Genomic DNA, 23132 nt, shown 5'->3' on the forward strand with positions numbered 1-23132 from the left:
TATTTTTTTCCGCATTCTTTTGCTTGCACTAAGCTTGTATAAGGCAGTTACAAAATAGGCGTCACTATAACGAACTGCTCTGTTGAGCGTACACTTGCAAATAATAGTGTTCAGATGGCCGCACTTCTATCTAGGTGCACCGATAGCTTTGTGTATGTTCTCATGGTTGTATAAAGCTTATATAGGCTAGTTACAAAATGTATGTCACTAAGCATTGGGATATTCTTTAGAGAACCGCTTGGTTGGTTTTACACTTGTGAATTAGTATTGAGGCGGTGGTATTTCCATGTAGGCCCACTGCTAGCTTTCTGTGTGCTCACGTGTTTGTATTAAGCTTTTACAAGGGAGTTACAGCATGTACGTCACTAGGCGCTGTGATATTCTTATAGAACTGCTTTGTTGGTTTTACACCTGTGAGTAATAGTACTCGGGTGGCACTAGTCATGTGTAGGTACACTGGGACCATTTGTATACATTATGCTCATGTAAAGCAGTTACAAAGTGTATGTCACTAATCACTATGATATTTGTTGAAGAATTGCTGTGATGATTTTACACATGTGAATAATAGTGGTCAGGACACAGTACTTGCGATGTATAGTTGAATTTATACAGTGCCAAGACATGGGTTGTATACGTACCAAAAGAAATGTATGTCATTATATTGTTGTGATTATTGCTGTTTGAATTTTATTAAACTCTAATAAAAATTTTTTTGTATCTATTGAGGTATGGCAATTTGTCATGCAACCAAACTGAGGACCTGAACTTGTGCATACAAATAAACAGCTAATATAAGACTATACTGCTCATATTCTGCGATACCAGTTTAACAAATCTTGTACTACAATGCTGGAAAAATGACACAGCTGACAGGGATGTACAGAAAGAGTTCTGCACTGGCTGAAGGACTGCCCCACACTCGAGTTGGTAATGTTGCGTTTATTGGAGTAGAACAGTAAGTGACTTCTCTTAAAAATGTGACAGTCAATGCAGAAACGTAAGGCAGACGAGCAGATGTGGCACATTTTTTTCAAGGCCCTCCATGCCTACTACTGCATTTCTAGTCTTCCTGTGCTCTTCGTATAAGCGCCTGTTCAGCCAAGGTTTTTACTCCATGACAGTTGTTCTGCTGGGTTCGTAGCAATATTGAAGAAAAAAATGCAATGGTTTTCAAGAACTTTCGAGGCCCCGACACAGTAACTTCAAGGACCTCGTGCGATTGTTTTAGTAGTTTGGACAGGCAATAACTAGTTCAACCACATCGGTAACTTTAATGCAAACAAAAGAATACAAAACAAATCGCATTTCACTGATTTCAAACATTTGAAAGACTGCTAATTTGCCTTTAGGCGCCCATCACCAAACGCACACAAGGAAGCATTTCAAGAAAGCGCTCAAAGTTTTTCTGCAATAGCCCAATTAACTACTTGTACCTGCAACATTTGCAGTTTTTGAATACTGTTTGGTTTGACAGTGTATGGGATGTCATCTGTTGCCTCAGCTTTTCACCACCAAATAAGCAATAGTCATTTGTAATTTCCTTTTATTGTGTCTTTAGCTCTCAATTTACCCATCACGGCTTTTCTTTGACTGCCTCAACTGTTGAGCTTCCTGCTTCTGCTCCTCCAAGTACATTTGTCGCCGGTTCCATGTGCCGAAAACTGGTATCTGCAGCTCCTTAGTAATTTCAACTTTAAGGATGTCACTTTCCTTCTATTACCTCCACAGACACTTCTCTGTGACATGCGAAGAGTGTCACAGAAGCGGAAAAAAAACGCTTGGCAATGTCTGCTAAGTTTAGCCAAGTGTACAAGTTTAAGGACTTTTCAGTACTTCTAAAAATTCCAGGGTTTTATATGCCTTGAAAATGGCATTTTAGAAATAAAGGGTTTTCAAGGATCGCTGCAAACCTTGGATTCTAGCACCTAAATAATTTTACAAGCTTATTTTGGCATGGAGTTTAGAAATTCATGCTTTTTAGCTAACGCTACAGTATCTCTGTACATTGAAGCCACGAGAGCGTAACCAATTAGGAGTAAAGAAAAATACTGAAAGCTTTTAATACCAGTCTTTTTCTGTGGAGCTTCGTATTGCCTACTTAAGTTTACGAATGTGCCTGGTTTTGGTGGGCGTTTCTTCGACATTTTCTGTGAAGTAGATGACTAACCCCCGTTTTCAGAAATGTATATTAATACAAAGCTCATGCTTGACTTTATGTAAACGACGCCTGGTGCGAACGTCCCCCAGACGCTCACTGCCTTTCTTTTGGTGCGTTCACGACTTGCGTCATTTAGAACAGGTCAAGCATGGGCTTCAAGTTATGATGCATTTCTGAATATGGGGGTAAGCGTGCGCAATTCCGGGCAACGCATTGTGCCATTGACACTGAGAGGAAACGGGGAAAACAAAGTTAACTCCCTATGCTTCTAAACTTTCGCGTACCTGTGGTGTGCGTGTATCGTGGAAGAAGAAACAGCGCAAACACCAGGACGAAAAAAAGCATCAACCACACCAGTGCTTCGTGGTGTGGTCCATGTTTTTGCGTTGTCCTTGTGTTGCGCTGTTTCTTCTAAAATGCTCAACCAATAAGCCGGCAAGTTCATCCTGTGCATATATATTGAACACACGTATGAATGTAGATGGTCTTCGAAGCTTTTAGAATGAGCACTGCCACAGGATACGAGCAGTGCACGCGTAACAAGTGGACACATTAGTCATTTAAACATGCGTGCCAATGCATGTGACGCGGCTATCGGCATCAGCAGTCTCCAAATGCTGGAATGCATGCTCTTCAAAACGCTAACGATCCGCTGCTAATGCAGGACAACAGCTCACAGCGGACTGAACCAAACTCTAAACTAATGCACTTGAAAAGAACGCCTACACGGCAGCGTGAGGCACGTCGAAATGCCTGGTACTGGCGTTGCAGTTGACCACATACGAATGGAGCTGGCGGAAAAAATAAACAGAAATTCTCACGAGGAAACGCGCGACTTAAATTCATATACGTGGATGGTTGGCACCACGACCTACTGTATAAGGTCGTGGTGGTAATACAGTAGGTCGTGGTTGGCACGATACTTTGTATCCGCGTATTTTCGGAGAACATATAATGCATGGACTGGAAAAGCACTCGATCGTGAGCTGAACGGCACATTTGTTATTTTCCTGGGGTGACGACAAGCCGTGAATAGTTCTCACGTCGTCGTCTACGTTGTGTTCCTTCGTTAGTCATAGCAAGGAATGGAAATGATGCAAACGCAAACGTATTCCAGTACACAAGAGCACAGCGCACTGCCGAGAAACTCCACCCACCGCAGCCGATTCCTCAAATACATTTGTTATATATATAACCTCAAAAAGAACACGACTGAGCGTGGTGGCTCTGTGGTGTAATGGTTAGGATGTGTGCTTTGAATTGTATAGATGCGAGTGTACGCGGGTTCGAATCCACGTGATGTGTAGAGCAATGTGGTTCTCCGTAAGTATGTGATTCCCTCGACTGTTGTGTTCTAATTAGATTAAATGTCTCCTGATTCTGAATGTGCGAAGATAATTGTGGATTAAATATCAATTAGCTTTTTTTTTCTCCGCAGTGGCGTTCGGGACGCATACGCATAGGCCGATTCCGAGCAGTCACGCCTCGTGGTAGGCAGCAAGTAGCCAGGAAAAATGACTTTAAAATCCTGCATAACATTGCTCACGCCTATTCTGAAGGCCGCTTCGAATTGGGCCACTGACTCTGAGGAAGCCGCCTAGGGAACGGTGTATCAGCGACCCTAATTTGATCTGATTTCCTGCCTGCATGCGTGGCCAGGACTTCGTTAAGAGGGTATTGGGAAGAGTACTAGCACTCTGTTTGGGGGAGTAGAAGTACTCGGTCTGGTGGAGTGCCATTACCCCTGCGGTGAGAGTATTAGCACTCTGCGGAAGAGTACTAGCACTCCCTGTGGGAAGGGTATTATCACCCTGCAGAAGAGTACTAGCAATTCCTTGCGGTGAAGTAACAAAACTCTGTCAACAGTAGTTGACCTACTCTCTCTCAAAGAGGGTCGATCTACTCTCGAAAAGAGAGTGAAATATGGGACAAGCCGCTACTCCCTCAAAGAGTGTGCCCGGCACTCTCTTTGTTTTTAGAGTGTATGTGTACTTGAAGAAATGACCGCTATGAAGACATGGAATAAAGGAGGACCATGTAAGACGGACAAGGCTCTACTTCAAACTTAATGGTTTCTTGACGAAGCAGGATTATATATAGATACACCATAAAATAGCACCACCGTGACATCGCCACCTCCCTATCTCATTAGAGAAGCTATCTCTTTTTCGGTAAGCGTCAGTGACGGGTAGCTAATGTACGTGCACTGGGGCTTTGCAATGTAGAAAGCTTGTAATATCTCCCATTCTAGTCTACATGCAGAACGTGCCAGAAACCTGGTGTCACGAAGATACGGAAGGCAATTGTGACGTTTACAGTGTTCAGCCAGGTGGCCCTCCGCATTGTAATTTACGGCCCACTTGTGCTCACGCGCCCTTTCATTGAAACACCGTCCGGTTTGTCCAATATATACCTGTTGGCAACTTAGGGATATATCATATCCAACATTACTTTTACAAGACGTGTGCTGCGTTGCATGTTTGTTAGAGCGTGGTTTGGGTTTTCCCTTTGTCAGCATAGGGCATATCTTGCCCAACATACACGGTACACTGAAGAGAGGATTAACACTGTGCCTTTGCGCAACTTTCTTGAAGTTGTAGACACCCTGTGTCAATAAGGAATCACATGTAATCACTTTCAATCAAGTGCCTTTTCTGTGATAATGCCCTCTCTTGCGTGTTTGAACATTTGAAGAAGCTTATCGCAGACGGCCGAAGCTAAAATGAAGGGAAACCGACTAGGCGTAGCCTTGAAACCTGGTTATTAAAGCTGATTTCTACTTTGTGGATGCAAGATTTATTTAGAGCTTCATTTAGACAAGTCATTGCTACTCCTCTTTTTACTAACTTGGAGTGGGCACTGTCATATGAAATTAGCTGCTTAATCACCATCGGCTGGTATTCCGAACAGACATGCGCGTTCATTAGAGGGAGATTGAGGTCCAGAAAGCGAATGCTGTTATCACAAGGCCTTTCGCACTCGATGTTTAGACCCTCCGATGCATTTTAGAGCCTTCAAGTTTTTACAACAAACAACATGGTTTTCGAAGGCGTCTGTCAACTGTCAGAAACTTATATGAAATAATACACAGTTTTGCAGAGGCCCTCAATTGTCGCGAGCAAGTTGATGTCATCGCTCTGGATTTATCAAAGGCATTTGATAGGGTTAGCCATAGCAAACTAATTGGAAAGCTTTATGGGTGTAATGGCAAATTCAAGAATTATTAAGTGGATTCAGGCTTACTTACACAACAGACAACAGTTTGTTGAAGTCGAAGCGAGTGCTCCTGTTTCCTTCCTGTATCATCAGGTGTACCTCAGGGGTCATTTTGGGGTGCGATTTTGTTCCTACTGTATATTTATGATATCGCAACTGATGTACATCCTATTATTGAAGTGCGTTGATTGGCCGATGACTGCCTCTTGTTTTGCTTCGTTAAGAGTGTTTCTGATCAAGAACGACGAAAGGATGCTTTATGTACAATTTATAACTGGTGTGAAAAATAAATGGCATATGCAAATCAATTTTGATAAATTTGTTTTCATGACAGTTACGAATAAGAAAACTCAATTGATGTTTTCGTACGCTGTAAATAATAATGTAATTAAGCGTTCCACAAAGCTGAAATATTTTGGTGTAACAATCACTAGTGACCTCAACTGGAATGAACACGTCGAAAACATATATGGATCAGCCCAGCGCAAGCTTGGTTTGTTACGGCGTAAATTGAGAGATGCTGCACCAGATATTAAACTTAATGCATACACTACCATTGTTAGACCAAATTTAGAGTATGCTTGTATAATTTCGGACCCTCATCAACAATACATAACATAAATTATAGAGCATTCAGCGAATTGCGGTTAGGCTTATTTTTTCTGATTACGAGAAAACTCACTCGGTAACCTCCGTGCTCGTCAGGGCTGGTCTCAATGCGTTGGCTGTGCGTAGGAAAATCGCACGCCATAAGTTTTTATATCAACGCTATAACAATAAGCTGAACCTGAATTCCAGTGTGTAATTGAAGCCTCCTGAAAGGGTTTCACCACGAACTAATCACAATTACACTATAATGCCTTATGCGACAAGATTTGATGTCTTTAAGCAGTCTTTCATTGTCAATACTCTTGTTGAGTGGAGTAACTTGAATTCTTATGTGTTTCCGAGCAATAACGTGGTTGACTCTTTTGATGAAAACTTTACTGCGTTCATTGCGTGAACTTTGTGCTCTGTATTCCCACCCTGTAACAGCCCTGCAGGGCTCACAGTGTTGGAAATAATAAATAAAATGGGATAAATAAATTTCTAAAAGTGTTAATTATCGATTCTACAGTGTCCTCTATCCTTGGCTCTGGAACCACGTTAACAACAAACAGGTAGTCATTGGCGTACCTCAGTAAGGAAGGAGCACATGACTGATCCCGTATGCTAATTACAAGCTTGTCAAAGAATTTAAGAAAGACGTCTGAAATAATGGGGGCGAACGACGATCTAGTGCAAAGACCATTGCGTTGTACACACTGTTGGTTTTTTGAAAATAACGAAAGTGGAATGAAGAAAAAAGTTCAACAGCTCTAGAAACTGACCACTATTCACTCTGTTCGCACAACTGAACCTAGCTTCACCAAAGTCTTCGATCTTGTTCCTAATGACGCTGAGCACTCCGTCATGAGGAATGGCATAATACAGGTCTTCAACGTCCAGGGAAAACGCATACACATTCCTCCAAGTACCTTGTTCTAAACTCAGCACGACTTCTCTAGAACTCCGCAAAACGAAAGGGTCATACTGGCATACCTGGCGCTTCAGGTAGTGCCCTACTTGCATCTGCTAAGTGCGCAGGTGCAATACTAGTGCTGTTTATCGAGGAATGGGTAAGCCACGGGTTACTAGCTCTAGTAAAAGCTATAGCCCTAATTTTTGAAGAATTTATTTCCAATTGCAACTTTTTATACTAGTCGGTGAATTTCGTGTGGTCAGGTTGCCATGTGTCAGTGTCGCAGGGGTTAATTATTCGTCTATAAATTACGCAATCATTTACAAATAGGCTTACTGTATATTTAATATTATTGCTCATGTCACATGTGTGTAGCAGGAATAAAGTTCGTCTCAGTAGCGAGCCCTGCGGCAGCCCGAATTTCACTAGTGATTGCGGAGAAGAAAATTCATTAGTAGTGATAAATTGGCACCTGTTAGTTAAGAACTTACTAACCCAATTCATAGTCCTATTATTTATATTTAAATATATATTTAAAGACGGTTGTGAGCTGCCTTCTTAAACACAATAAAATTTCTTGTGTGAGTTGGCTGAAATGTATAGAATCCATTGTAGCGCAAACAAACACGGACAATACAGAAGACAGGACATCACGGGCACTCACTCACAACTGGTTTATTGGGTCGCCCTTTAAAAGAAAGGAAATAATAGATACACACTGCATAGCGCATGCGTACAAGTTCTTCATGGCAATGAAAAAAGAAAATTGAAAGACTTCTCTCTACTATATAAGCAGATGGACGTGCCACTAACGCAATTTGTGCCTCTTTTTCCAATGTAGTAAACTTCCAAAAGTCCCGACCAGTAGTATCGCTACTTCTGCCTGGAATCTTAAGCTTATTCAATCATGCACTTGCAGGCCAGGCAATGCGCAGGCCAATGCGCATTGCAGTATTAATAATACACACTTTGTGCTCCCGTGCTCGGTCGTTAACGCACCCCCTGGATTCTTCTATATAGGCCTTCCCGCACGATAGCGGTGGGGCATTTAACATACGGCCAGGCGTGCTTCTTCTGCTGATCAAGCCTTCTTTCTTTCGCAAAGAATACGTGGGCACAAGTCTGCTAGTTCACGCGGCACAAGAAAAAAACTGCTGGCACATCGTGCCTGCAGGCGGCCTTCTTCATAATGTGGGACATCCCATGCACGTAAGGGACTACTTCGGACCTTATCTCTTTTCGGGCTGAGGTGCTGAGAGTACGTCTGGGGCCCTTTACTTTTTTTAAGAGAGCCTGCGAGACAGCTTCAGAGACGGAGCATGGATAGCCATGAGCTTTGCCATTTTTTTCTCAAAAAAAAACTAGCCTGTGTCATATGTGCGCAGGTTTTCATAAGGGCGGATTCCACCCATAGGATGGCAATTCCTATCTTAACGAGCTTTGAATGTGCAGAATCGTATGGCATGAAAACCTTTCGCAACCGTGGGCTATAAGATCAACAAGCGTTGTCTTGCATAAAATATATTAAAATGTCTAAAAACTGCAATAAACCATGGGATGAGGTTTCAGTTGTAATTAGAATGGTCTTGCCATGTTGTCGTAAAGCGGATAAGATATGTTCAGTAGAGCCGTTAGACATAACTACGCGGTTTGTTAAAACAATAAAATTATCAACATATCTGAAACATTTCAGGAAAATTTGTTCATGAAAACAAGTAGCAATTCGCAGTCAATAGAAGTAAGAAAAATGTTTCAGGGCACAGGAGCAACGCATGACCCGATACAAATGCCTTTGCTTTGCAAATAAAATTCATTGCCAAAACAGATAACAGTAGATTGAAGATAAAACTACAGTGTGTCATGAAATTATCTATACACATAGTCACTGAACTCTGGAATGCCACCGCACCATTATACTCTATACACTTCTGAACAGAAGCGTACATTTCTTTCTGGGGCACAGAATACAACAGTTCTTCCACATCAAGTGAAAAGGCACTTTCGGTCAGATTACTTTCTAGTAGAAGAGAAATGTCATCTTTTGAATTTGTTGTAGCGGAAGGGTTATCCCCTCGGAGTGAGTTAGATTATTTCAAGAGAAACTAACATGCTGCTGCCAAGCACCCTTTTCGTTGACCATCGTTTTAAGCGTATCACACACGCTTAGAACATACTAAGCGTGTGTGAACATACATACTAAGCGTGTACTAATAAGATACTAAGCGTGTCACACTTTCAATCAGATATTGCGTTGGCTAGTTTTGTCAGTTGTAAGTGTTTGCACAGGGCAGCTACCTTACTCTTTACCCTTGAAGCTTTCACACTTGCGGGAACAAAGTTCTTTGTAAGCTTACCGCTATAAACATCTGCGAAAGCACCACAAATTGTCTATCTTTGTAAGACTGCATTAGGGCCAAACTGCTGTTTCCAAAAAAAGAAGATACGACAGGCCTTGTAGGATCATGTAGGTTTGCCAGCTTCATGCCAACATTTCTCGAAAGGGCATTCACTCCTTATCGAAGGCACCTGTTGTGGTCTTCGTTAAAGGCTTTTTTGACAATTCGCCCATTCAATGCCAAAAGTTAGTGCATAGAAAGCAGAGGCTTAACGACTCTATTTGGCCCCTTCTCCACGACCATTGTGACGCACTCTGGAACCCTCACGCTATCCTCAGGGACGCAGGGTCCAATGCACTTGTTCTTACTATATACCATGCAAATTTTAATTCATGTAGTCCATATGTTGTGAAGGGTTTGCGCGAGGCTTAACGTGCAAGCGCGGTCAGAAAGGGACGCGATGCTCCACACCGCGACCCAAAGGGTGCTAAAGCCGGGTTAGTCGATACGGCACCGAGAAGGCACCTAGATGGCGAGCAGGCAAGGTCTGGCGAACACCAGAGGGCCTAATAAATAAACAACAAAACACGAATATTCCAGACAGGTGAGATCACATAGAATTGGCTTAACTGTGAAAACTGAGGAAAAAAAGAAGAAAGTAAGTCATACTCAAAGTTACAACAATGTACACATTGCTGAAGCAGCAATAAATGTGAGCCGCTTCCAATCAGTAAAAAAACTGTGTCTAAAGAAGAAAGAAGGTGGTCATCTCCACACTCCGAGGTTACATTGTTCGATAAAGACGGAGTGGGACAGGCGGAACAACATGTTTTATTCGCGCATAAACGAAGCTTTTCACAAAGACTTATTCTTCAGTAGGCAGAGGCAAGTTGGTCCACTATACGCTGTTAAGCAGTCACTTCGGCGGATGATTTGACAGAGTACATTTTATGATAGCTCAATATTAAGGACCACAACATGTATATCTGAAAGAAAAATAAAATAAATAATATAACCAGGCTTATCAGTGTACAAATGTATGCGCAACCTCGTAAGAAATGTCACGCTTAATTATACATTTTGCTTTTAAATTGGACGTAAGGCAAACCAGCTACCAAAATATAGGTGGTTCACAATGTGTAGAGGCGGCCTTAGCATGCCCGAAAAACTCCCTGATTCCACAGCCCTGAATCAATCACTCCGCTAAGTAACTCCAATCTCATGCACAATCTCTAAGGACACGGCAACGCGGCCGTGGCAATGTCACCGACTTTACCGCACCTTGTGCAGGCTCTAGCTGGGTGCAATTGGATCAGCACCTCTGCTACTTCCACTGTGGATGGGCGTTGATGCCAGCTTGCATAGCCTTCGCTTTGCCGGATTGCGTCTTAGGCGCCCCTTTTGTTGAACCAGTAACACGGCGGCTGCCACACGTGGACTATAGCTACAACGCACTTCCCACACGCGACGTGACGTCACCCGATTACCTCTGACTTGCTGGCTTTCTGGCTTGAAAAGGAACGCCCCCTTCGGCAAACATAAGTTAACACTGCCGTGGCAATGTCAACGACTTTCTCGCTCCTTGTGCTAATTGGTGATCAAAAATATGGTTTTCATAGTAATTGTCTATGCTTAGTTGTGTTGCCTTGTCCACATACTCCTAATGTAGTATATCTGAGTGTTTCGCCATTGCTCGTTTGCTAATGGCTCGCTTGGGAGATGTTGAAGAAAATCCCAGGCCTATCAATGAAGAAACGTTTAACTAAATTACTAATGCACTGACGACAAGCTTGGAAAAAGTAACTAATATTGAAAAAAACAAGCTACCCTTGAGGCTCAAATAGAGGGCATGCTTCGGAAAATAGAGGGAGAATTAGAGATCTTGTGCGAAGCCCCCAACCAGGCTTGCTAATCTTGACAAACTTGCCAATTGAACTTAAACTGCAATAACAACCATTTCTAAACGAGTTGATGACTTGGACCGTAAATCAACTTTTTGGTAGAAATGCTCAAATCAAACTACTTGATGACCTTGAAAAATGCTCTAGGCAAAATGATCTCTTTATCAGAGGGATAAAAGAAAATGTCCATGAAACTCAACAGGAACTACGGAAAAAAATAAACGTTGACGTTTTTAATCCAATCCTAAACCTGAAAATTTATTCAATCGAACGGATTCATCGGTTACCAAAGTGACACGATGCTAAATATCAGCCTATCATCTTGATGCTTTCAGATTTTCGAGGTAAAACTAAAATCCTGCAAAACTGCTTTATGCTGCGAGGCAAGTAATCAACACCTACGAAAATTTTTCGAAGCGCACTGTTGAGATCCACCAATGGCTACGGGAGTCTAGTTCTTATGGGAAGAAAAAGGCATCAAGTTGAAGCTTATGTTTGACAAGATGAAAATAAATGAAGGGTGTACGGTTGCAATGACGCTACAAACTCGTATGTAGGTAACCTTTAGAAAGAGATAACGATTGACGGTATCACGGTTGATCTAACCAGTTAGGGTATAAACATAAATGTAAGAAGCTATTTCAACAATGTCAAAGGTGTTGAGGCTTTAGTACTTGAACGCGATCCCCATATTATGGCCAAAACATGGCGTAAAGGGGATATACTATATGCCGGAGGCACACGTCCCGGATACAAAATCGTGAAAAGAAACCACGAACAAAGAAGAGGAGGTATTGCCCTACTGAGTTACGACCGTATAACTTTCAGTATTCGCCCCGCATGTCACTGACGTCACAACTATTTAGATTAAACGAAAGCTCAGTAATCCTGCAACATTCATTGGTGCTATATACAGACTTCCAAACTCCCCAGTGAATGTGCTTAATAACTAAGAAGCTTTATGAACGTACACCTAAAGCATGACGAGAGAGAGAGAGAGAAATAACTTTTATTTATATAGCCGGCGGATTCGTGGGGGGGCCAACCCCGCCTAGATGGCGGCCAGAAGCCCTTGAGCTCGAGATCATTATTTTATTAGGGGACTTCAACCTAGCTGGAAATTATTGGCCGACCCTCTGTTTAGAGGAACGTGAAGCCACTAATTGGGAACTGCTAGAGATCGCTTTTGGCTATGGTATAACTCAGGTCATCTGAGGTTGTACACGTGCGGGTCCAACTAATTCCTCAATGCTTGATCTGATATGGTTATCTGGTGGTTGCGCCAATTTCTTAACAAGTATAAAATTGATGACGGTCTCTCTCATCATACAATGGTCATGATGTAATTAGATTGGTCTGTTAATATCTTGTGTAAGGGTGAGAAACTTGTGATTCCAAATTTTACAGCCACGAATCACCTGGCTTTACTGGAACACCTGGAACAATGATATTATTTAGTTCTGGAGCTGTACCAATTATATGGTACTACTGAAGAACTGTGGAATATTTTTCATGGTATGACAGCGTCTTGAGTACAACAGGTTATTCCTCGTAGTTCGAAAAATGCAAGAAAAGAACTCATGGGTAGCACGCGAGATTTTAGATAGTACAATATAATTAAACGTATGCGAAATGCTTGCGTCCTCAGCTCCAGCATTGAAAAGAAACACGAGATTCGCCTTTTAGGTAAAGAACTTCTGCAGAGCCTGAAGACATCAAACGATAAGTTCTATTACTCACCGCTCGAACGATTTCACAAGGGAGTCCCAGGCAAATATTTACGGTACCTAAATCTAACGGTTAAGTTATGTAGTATGCGCACCCGCAAAAGTAGCCAGGATGAGACGGAGGCGTTTGACTTTTCTTCCCTTAGTTTTTACTATCGATGACGGTATCTTGACTACCCTCAACGCCTATTCGGAGAGACTTCATATTCAGGGTATCAGGGTTAATGAAGACGGCGTTTTCAGTTTTTTGCTTAACGTTAATCCTAAAGGAATCCCCGGTCCTCACCACATCTACAATGAATTCCTTTATAGATATACCGAATGGATATCGAAGTTTTTAACACTAGTTTTTCGATCAGCCGTTATTAGTTGCTTGTTTCCTACTGCATGGAAAGGCGCAAAAATTGTGTCCATACCTAAAGGCGGTTTCACTTCCGGTGCTCTCAACGACCAATCAGTATCACTACTTAAGCAAATTGTATCAAAGCATAAGCTGACCTATTTCGGGAAGCATAATTTTCCATATCCACATGGCTTTCTGAAAGGATTGTACACTATCCCTCAAATTATTGAACTTGTACATGACTTTTCTGTGCACAATTTTACCCGCGGCCAAACTGATACAAATATTCTTAGACTTTGCGAAGGTATTTTGAAAAGGTCTCCCACAACTAGCTTTTGCATGAAATCAATGTTGCCTTCAGAAATTCTGCTGTTACCCGGCGGTTCAGTCCCTATCTTGTACATGGAGAACAATACGTTCAACTGGGACATCAACAATCTAGCTTATCACCCCTGGTATCTGCGTTGACCAGGGTAGTTTAAGGGCGCCCCTTCTTCCTGGTTTTTTATTAATGGTCTGCCAAAAGACATCACTACCCAAATAAGACTGTTTGCTGACTACATAATGTACAAAACAATAGAGTCACTAAGTGATCAGGCGAAACTTAGTCTTACAGAAAATTAAGGACTGGTGCGATCGGTGGTAAATGCGGCTTAACCCAACTAAATTGGTTTTTATCTCTATCTGTAGAAAGAAGAATATGCGAAAATTTTCATACTGTTAATGGTCATAAACGTCCTCGAGCTAAATATGAAATATAGGTCTGGAGTTTACACCCGACTTGCATTGGACTTCAGGTAAATGAACTTTGTACAAAAGGCAACAGGGTATTGTCAGGGTCGGAATCGTACCCTGCACTGGGCTTCCCCTGAAATTAAAACTTAAGCTTAAAACTTTGCTAAGACCCATAATTGAATGCGCTAACATAGTATGGGATGCCTGCATCCGAAGTAACTGTTTAAAACTTGAAGTCCAGCGCTTTACTTCTAGGTTCGTATTTAATAAATGCTGGCGGTTTCTCTGACCAAATTATGCAAACTTGCAGTTCTCCCACCTCTCCCAAAGCGTATCGATTATGAAAGATTTCAATTCCTGTTCTCAGTAATTTGTGATCATGTAAAAATAAGATATAGCACGTAATTCCAAATCATGACACTGGAAACATCAATGCACAGACACAGTATGTATACACGCCCTACACAGTGCACAATTGCTCACTCAGGTTACACTTTCTTTCCCAAGGCAATACAGCAATGGAATTCTTTACAACATTAAAATGTCAGAATTGGCTAGTGGATTCCTAGAAGCAATACAGTGCCTTCTGCACCTTGATGTAGCCTGATGTTCTATACCCTGAAGTTCTGTAGTAATATTGTGATAGAATAAGTCAATATTGTTTTTGCTATTATATTGTTACGTTTTTACATAAGCATTACTGCTTCATTTTCTTGTGTTCTTTCTTTATTGTGTAGTCTACGAGAACAATATGCACTTATCTGTTTATGTATATTAAATCCACTCCTGTAATAGCCCGTCAAAGGCTCACAGAAATGATAAATAAATAAAACAAAATAAACTTAGAATAGATCATCAAGTCATACTCCCAAATTATTATTAACAGAAGCAACCTTTAATATTTATTGAATGTAACTGTACAATGCTCAGTCTCTTTTGTCACGTAGTGGCCTAGCAAATGGTCAATTTGATCCGCCAGCTGGCGCTGTGAGGTATTTGTGACTTGGTAGAAGTTATAGTTCCCCGGCGCATATCATGCAGCAATCAAGAACAATTCCTTATACAGCATACGCTTCGACAACAAAGCACACAAAAAGCGAATAGCGCGATGCCATCTCTTCGTATGAGCACTTATGACCACAGCCGGTAGGTAACCCGCTATGTAATGAGCGAGAGTGGCGAGGCGTCCAGAATGCGGCGCCGTAATTTTATGTCATGCCGTGGGAGCCGACAATTTCGGTTTGAAATACGTTTCACCTCCATCTTAAAAAAACTAGAGTGAGTGAGTCAGTGAGTGAGTGAGTGAGTGAGTGAGTGAGTGAGTGAGTGAGTGAGTGAGTGAGTGAGTGAGTGAGTGAGTGAGTGAGTGAGTGAGTGAGTGAGTGAGTGAGTGAGTGAGTGAGTGAGTGAGTGAGTGAGTGAGTGAGTGAGTGAGTGAGTGAGTGAGTGAGTGAGTGAGTGAGTGAGTGAGTGAGTGAGTGAGTGAGTGAAAATTTTTATTGAGTCTTTCAAGAGTTTCACGGTTACGAGGTCTCCGTCGTCTTCACCTGCTTGGCGCTGGCGACTTGAGACTTCTCTTCAGCAAGGGTGGGCCCCTATTCCAAGGCTCCAATGAGTCGTGCTGCATCGCTCGCGTGCTGCACTAGGGCCCTTTGGGCCGTGAGCTCGCTGCTGGTGAGCCAACTATCCCATTGCGCCGCACTCGGGTGTTCGTGTTTGTCGAATGCTTTGTTGCGTTCACACTCCCAGATGATGTGGTAGAGTGTAGGTGTGGCACCGCACCACGGGCAGGTGGCCCTGTATTGTGTCGGAACCATCTTATTGAGCACGTGTAAGTTGGGGAAGGAGTTTCTCTGCGCCAGCTGGTCACTTCCTCCTTTGTGAGGTCTTTGTGTGGTGGCGGATATCTAATTCTAGTTCCTCTATGTAAGTTCAGGGTCTCTGCGCATCCCCCCTCGCAAGCTTGTAGGTGGGTCTCCGGGGCATTCGACCGCCCTGCTCGGAACGCTTCGCCTCGAGCTAGGCTGTCTGCCCTTTCGTTCCTCCCTGTGCCTACGTGACCCGGTATCCAGATTAGTTTGTGCCTGGGCTTTTCCTTCCCGGCTGAGGTGGCTCCACTGAGCATTCTGAGGGCAGTTTTGCTGATTCTGCCCCTCGTGTAGTTCCCGCACAACTCTTTTGAGTCCGTCAGTATGTTGAGAGATCGGCCTGTTCTATAACCTTCCGCTGCCGCCAGCGCTACGGCAACCACCTCGGCCTCCGCTGTGCCAGCGACCTTTGCCGTGGCATACGCGATCGGGTTTGCTTCCTTGTTAACCACTACCATCGCGGCCACGCGTTCTCTTCCGTGTGGATATACGGCAGCGTCCGTGTATACTGTATTGTCCAGCTGGGCTAGCATTCTCTCAAAAACTAGAACAAATATATGAGATGAAATAGGGTTAAACGAAAGGCCCTGTTTTTTAAGTCATATAAAAAGCCAACAAACACTGCCCCCAAGTGTCAGTGTTTGTGTCCGTGTTTGTTGGTTCTTATGATAGAAGAAATATATACCGTGTACAAACTCATGGAGCCTCCTACGGGAGCAAGTAAAGCTGATCTAGATAGTCTAGTCACAACGCGATCACCTACACAATGTAGAAGAATACTCCCCTTTTGCTTCGCCTACCGACTCAAACCGCGTTTTTTTAGGAAGGGTAGAGATGCTCGCAGTCCATAAAAAGCTCTCCTCCTCCTAACCTAAATCTTCTACTAACACCTTTCATTCTATTGACATAATGATGATGATTTATTGGCATTTCCTTTGAAACGGGGCAGTGACAAATAGTCACCTAGCCTGCTTCGATTAATCAGATATGCTACACAAGTTTTTCATTTCAGCTGTTGTATGTATTTTCTTAAGCTTTTTTTTTTCTTCCTCAAATCTTCTCAATCAACCTTTTACCGCTACCTATGTCTGTAGTGGATCCGGTCATATCAATCTCTTGCCTGTCTATTTTCCACCAACACGTTAAGCGTCTCTTGGTTATCTTGACTGCTGACAGGTTTATCCTTCCGTCTGCTTTAAATCCAATCACTTCAGGAAGGCATATCTTACCTACCGGTCTCGTTTGCTGAATCTCTTCGAATTCCATTAGGATGTACTGAGTTGACTCCGGATTTTTACTGCAGGATACACATAGCTCATCTTGTTTCGAATATTTGCTCCGGTATCGTATTGCCTTTACGCAACCAGCTCCAGCCTTAAATAGCAAGGCACTGCCCCGTCTATTATCGCGCACATTTTCCCTTCTAATTTCTTTCTTCCCTTTCTTATAAATCCTCATGGTCTTCTCTGTTTCCTTGAATCCGATTGGCGGTCTTTATTTTTTTCACTTACGTTTTGATGGCTCCTAGTTGTCGGGTTACACTTTCAATTACCGTGTATTTTGTCACCAGCTTTCTTGACCTCCTCCTTCATTCAGCATCCAAGCTTTTGAGGTACAGATACTGGTCCACTTTAGCCGTCCATTTATTTTGATTCATGTCCCTCGGTCTTTCTTCAGAACTAACTCTGCTGTGTGCTTATGTGACTTCAAGAGAGGCCCAAACCATGTCATCCGGCACAGCGTCATATGTGGTTTTACCGTGTGCTCTCAGGGCCAACCGGCCTACCAATTGTTGGTGAAAATCAAACACCCACAAGAAAACCAATTTTAGGCAGAAAATCGCATTTTAATAGCGCCTTTTCGGATCCCACGCTCAAGCTTATATTTATTGTGAGCACTAAAGTGCTCTCTGCTTACTTATCGCTGCGCCCTTCCATTAGGCGGGCACACTAGCGGAGAAGTGCAATTCTGCTAGCTCCTCGGTGCACCACGAGATGAAGTTGTCATAGTTTAATAGAACTTGTTGTTGGGCGAGTTGGTATGTATTAGGTCTGCGCCCGTCCTTGTCCCTCGCTGTCTTTGTGGTTTGTTTGCTCGCGCAGTTAAACAATGTTCGATGAAGTTGTCAGCCTGAGTCTCCTTTTTCTAAAAAAACAATATCTAGGACATTAGGCAAAATAGGTTGCAAACCAATCCCCCTCTTTCAAACTGGACACTCATAGTGCCCATGCATCTGTTCATCCTCGCAATGACCTAGCCTGCCGAGAAGTGTTACAGGTTGTGCTGCGACATTTCAGTTTAAAAAAAGGAACCATTGCCTCAATATGTGCCACGCTTTCCTTCAGCTCCACCGAGATTAAGGTATGCTGTTACCGAATTGACGGTCGCTGTAACAAGGTAGATTTTGCTTTTCTCGATCATGCACGTTGAATATGTTTATTCATATGCGCAGCACCTGCAGCTGAACCACTAGCTTACTTTCCTCTTCGAGAGGTGAAGAAAATCGAGGCTAGTTTGATGGTATGACCCTGCCGGTCGTTCTGTTCCTCTGGATTGTTTGCAAAGATTAGCTGGGAGTTAGTTATTAGTAGTATATCTACTAAGAAATATATACTACCCAAAAGTGAGTGATGCCTTGTAAGTGGACCATTCATATGCTCAACCGATATAAACGACATTCACAGGTGTCCACCTATTCGGTGTCTCGAGCGGTCGGCATGTGGCAGCCTGCACATTTATGTAATGAAGGATAAATGAGAAGGTTGGCAAGGAAATGTGTCGTTTATATCTTCGAAGGAGTGATATTTGCGTTAACATTTTGTTGTAGTGCCTTGTTTATATACTTTAGATGCTCTATCATTTCCGTCATATTGAGCGTGCCACACCAAATACTGATAGCTTCTTTTTGAGGGCGATAGGCGTCATTCGCCATAGCCAAGCATTGGTATGACATTGTGTTGCTAGCTAATGAGCAATGTGATTTGCAACATCTCGCTAATATCTGTAGACACGAAGGCGAGAATTTACGTTTGAAATTTAGTGCTAGAAAAAGAAGTGTTATGGTGTTCAATGAAAACAGTGAACAGACAGCGGCAATACAAGTCCAGGAAATACCTCGGGTAAGAGAATATAAATACCTTGGTATATTGATAAACGAACGCAATAGGTGTATGGACACAAGAAAAAACAATAACAGCAAAAGGGAAGAGAAATGCAGCCATAATCAAGCACAGAGCGATATGTGGACAGAATAGGTACGAGGTGCTTTGGGGTATGTGGAAAGGTGTAATCGTTCCAGAACTTACTTTTGGAAATGCGGTTGCATGCTTGAAATCAGGGGAGCAATCAGGTCTCGATGGGAACCAAAGGTCATTGGGTCACATCGCATTGGTCGCCCACGGGAAGACTACAAATGAAGCTGTGCAGGGTGATATGGGCTGGAATTGTTTTCAAGTGATGGAAGCTAACAGTAAAATTGATTATGAAGAACGACTGAGAGAATATGGAAGAACGTGAATCAGCTGAGAGAGTGTTGAGGTATCTGTACAGGAAAAATATTGATTCATAGTGGAAGAAAGAACTCGGAAGCTTTCCAGCAAGTATGCGCCCTCTAGGGTGAGCAATACAGCAACAAAGAACGTCAAGCGGGAAATCAGAGAGGCTGCAATAATTTCATGGGTGGCGGCAATGGAGAAGAAACCTGCCATGAGTAACTACTTCAGAAGGAAAAATGAAATCAGGAAATGAATAATTTATGACAAATCAAAGGGAAGCTCACTACTTTCCAAGCGAAATCAGGATTCCTTAGAACAGGCACCTATAAAGGGAGCTATACGAAGGAAGAAGAAGCATGTGCTTGCGGCGGTAAAGCTATGGAAACGATGGAGCTTGTTTTATTAGAATGTAAGAACACCTGCCCAGCGGTCGATTTAGGCGCCACTGGCCTCCTTGAAGCCTTTGGTTCCAGGGAGAGCAAAGGAAAAGTAAACATGTCCGCAGTAGAGATTAGTAAGAGGCGATTGTAAGATTGACCGGGGTAGTTAGAGAAGTATGGGAGAGGCCTTTGCCCTACAGCGGGTGTAACCAGGCTGATGATGATGATTATTGGAAGATTGGCGGAAGAAAAGTAGGGAAAAGACGTACAAAAGTAAAGTTCGCAATAAGGGGCGAGAAATTGTGGTTGTGAGAGTTCATCTTGTTTTTTTTTCTTTTTGAACTCGGGTAGGAAATTAACCAGTATAATAGCAAGAGCTTGGTGGCGCAACCCACCGCCCCGTTCCAAAGCGGACGCCCATAACATTCATCCAACCATCCATCGCTTACATGGCAGGGCTTCTCACGAAAGTCCTTGAGTAGTCCAGTGTTCGATGAAAGCTCGACGAAAAGTCTTTGAGGAGCTGAGGACATCCACCTTGTGCCCTTCCCATTCCAGTACATCAGGCCTGTCCTGACGCTGCTTGAAAACACGACGGACCCTTGATCACGTTTCTGAAACCTGAATAGCTAGCAGTGTACGCAGTCCTTGAAGAAGTATTTCACTTGCCCTACCGGCCCAGGCTGGGCTCGGTCCTGTTCGCCCTGGCCCGGCTTGGTATCACGGGCCCCCGCTGGGCTTGGGACAAAAAATTAGGCGCGTACAGTCTACAGTGTGCACGCGATCGGAACGGCCGGAGAAACGCCACCCTGGTAGACTTCGCGGAGGCGCCGCAACATTATGCGTGGTTCGGCCAGTGGGCACGTGACTGGAACGGCTGGAGCAAAGCACCTCGGTGGATAGTCGTGGAGGCTCCGCCACACTTTACATGGCTCAACCACTGCCCACGCGACTGAAACGAAAAATCGTGGTGGTCCTGCCACACTCATGCGCGTTTTATTTTTCTAAGAAAATTGAACTTTTGTCGCTCACATACGTTGTCCCAATAAAAACACACTAATGCCCCAACAAAGGCGCAAGTACAAAACTTGCTCTTGGTAATTTAGTTACGGTGCATCTCAGCCCTGTACAAATATCCAGTCCATTAAAACTTCTTGGTCAAGTTGATTGATATGTATTGAATCCGTTGTAGCACAAAAGAAAACGGACAAAAATGACAACAGCACACCACGGGCGCGCAGGACACCATAGTTCCCTTGGGTCCTTCCCTCTTTTCTGTGTATTTGTTTGCGCTAAAATGACTTCAATACATATCCAAACCATGTAGGAAATGTCCAACAGAAAACACAAAAACAGGTTTTTCGACAGTGTAATGAACGGTAATTTCACGTAAGCCAGAACAATCTCAACTTTTATAGTAGGTGTAGAATGTCCGCATGAAACATCTAATGGACATCCAGCAGTGTTCCCGGTTGAAATTGTGCCGGAGGCTCAAAGAACTCCCAACGATAACGATACTCCCTAGTGCAAAATTTGAGCGCAGCTCTGTAAGTGTTTTCAGTCGCGATATGTTGGCGTTTTCCTCGTTGGCGGTACCTTACGTTTTCTATGTGCCTCACAAGACAGGTTGTCCTGAGAAGCACATTGAAAACGGAGCGAATTGTGATGCAACTCCATCGCTAATCTGGTGATAGCGATAGCCAGCGCGTGGGTGACGCGTGGCCGCGATTCGCAGCAGCCGCCACCGATAGGCCCAGACGACACGCCCTACTCTCGTGCCATCTTGTAGCAATGGTCACCACACTACGCTTCCCACGCTTTCGCCATAGCCTGCTCCGCCTTCAACATCGTAGTTCCGCTGCGCCCACCTCTGCACTTTACTCCTCGCGTCTTACATCCACCGCTGCTCTCCTCGTTTGCCTTCATTTTTCACGATCGCTTACAGCGCTTCTGACGCCGACTCTCGCCGCAGAAACAGGCGCCTAAAGGCCTTACCACTGGCACGCGTCCGCAAGCTTCGGCACGCGCCGATAAGCGAACGCTTCGCTTCGCGTTGGTCTGAGGAAGAGGGCACGCAACCCCTGGACAAAAGCTCTGACGGGTGCTGAAGCTCGCTGCACGGGTGCGACGCACTGTTGCTTGAATATTTCGTCATCATCCGTCAAAGTCCGGCCTAAAACAGCCTGCTATGAACTAAGCTTGGAACAATGAGTTAGTGATCTGTATGCTTTTTCAGACATGAAAAATATGCTTGAATAAGGAATGTGCGCCTGCCAGGACAGTTCCTTTTTATCTTTGAAGTAACAATAGCTCACAAAATATCGACATCAGCGCTCGTGCTCGCGCGTCCTCTGTCTGAAAGATCGCTTTGCGAACACCTGCACAACGAAGCCATGTCATATCAAAAACTGTTGTACCGTTTTCTTTTTGGTAGCTCATTTGAGAGCCAACAATGTAGGAATTAGTTGTGCAAATTGTACCTTCAAAAAAATCTACATCGCAAGCATTGTGACGTAGCAGTGACGGTGAAAAATGGTGCAGATTCAATCCCAACGATAGCGGCGAGCAATGTCGGCAGTCATCGAAAATCTCATCTGCGGGTCAAGCGCGTCGATTTTGCCTACATCTGTCGTTCCAGCGTATTCGCTGGTGCCTGCACGCCTTCCAGAAACGACTACACTATTCGTGTCGCGTATGCAGACAGATTATTCAAGGTCCGTCCAAAAGAGACAACAGACAGAATCATGATAGATAACATTCGCGAAGCTTCCGATACATTCAGGCACATCCGGCGCCTAGCGATGGCCTTTAACATATTTAAGCTGGTGAAATAGTCACCAGATACAGATAAAGTATCCGTGTCAAGAAAATTATGCTTGTTGGTGCATAAAAGAAACGTGAAAAACAAGGTTCTTAGAAAATCTGTAAAAAAGAATTTAAACACCTGTAGCACTCACAAAAAACATCTATAACAGATGTTTAGATGCGGGCAAGGTGCTCAAAATGTTACGTCTTTTCCTGGTACAGGTTAGTTGTGTGTGCATCATACGATCCCACGATAGGTTTCTTGTTCTCCTGCCGTGCCCACGCACATGTCTAGGCTCTGCCTATAGCTCCTATTGCTCATGTATGCTGCTTGTTTGCGGAGATATAGAAATGAATCTAGGACCAGCAGTTGAAGAAATGTTTCAGAGACTCATTGAGGGGCAGAAAGACATTAGGTCTCGTTTAGAGGCAACCGAAAGGGCTCTGTAGAACTTTGGTGATCGCTTGAATAAGATAGAGGCCAACATAAAAGATCTGCAGATGAAAACAGATGGGATTGACAACATAAGCATAGCTTCGACTGGTGTGCAGGATGCACTTACACGGCATCAGGCCAGACTCGAAGACTTAGAAGATAGAAGTCGGAGGTCAAATTTAATTGTTTTTGGCGTAAAGCAAGATCCTATTGAATCAGAGTCGGATTT

At 43.4% G+C, this 23132-nt stretch overlaps 1 protein-coding gene across 8 annotated transcripts in view; it reads right to left on the reverse strand.

Moving 5' to 3' along the window:
* Positions 1-10029: 10029 nt before the first annotated feature.
* LOC139048367 (uncharacterized) overlaps positions 10030-23132 on the reverse strand; it is a 223067-nt gene continuing 209964 nt past the window's right edge. For all 8 annotated transcript variants that reach the window (XR_011507643.1, XR_011507641.1, XR_011507642.1 and 5 more), the window contains one exon: positions 10030-10200. Coding sequence is in view for 2 of the 8 variants with exons in the window: in XM_070522752.1 (XP_070378853.1) it covers positions 10123-10200 (78 nt within the window). In the remaining 6 variants the exon portion in view is untranslated. The remainder of the gene's footprint in view (positions 10201-23132) is intronic.

Source organism: Dermacentor albipictus, chromosome 8 (genome assembly GCF_038994185.2).
Source record: "Dermacentor albipictus isolate Rhodes 1998 colony chromosome 8, USDA_Dalb.pri_finalv2, whole genome shotgun sequence".
NCBI lineage: Eukaryota > Metazoa > Arthropoda > Arachnida > Ixodida > Ixodidae > Dermacentor > Dermacentor albipictus.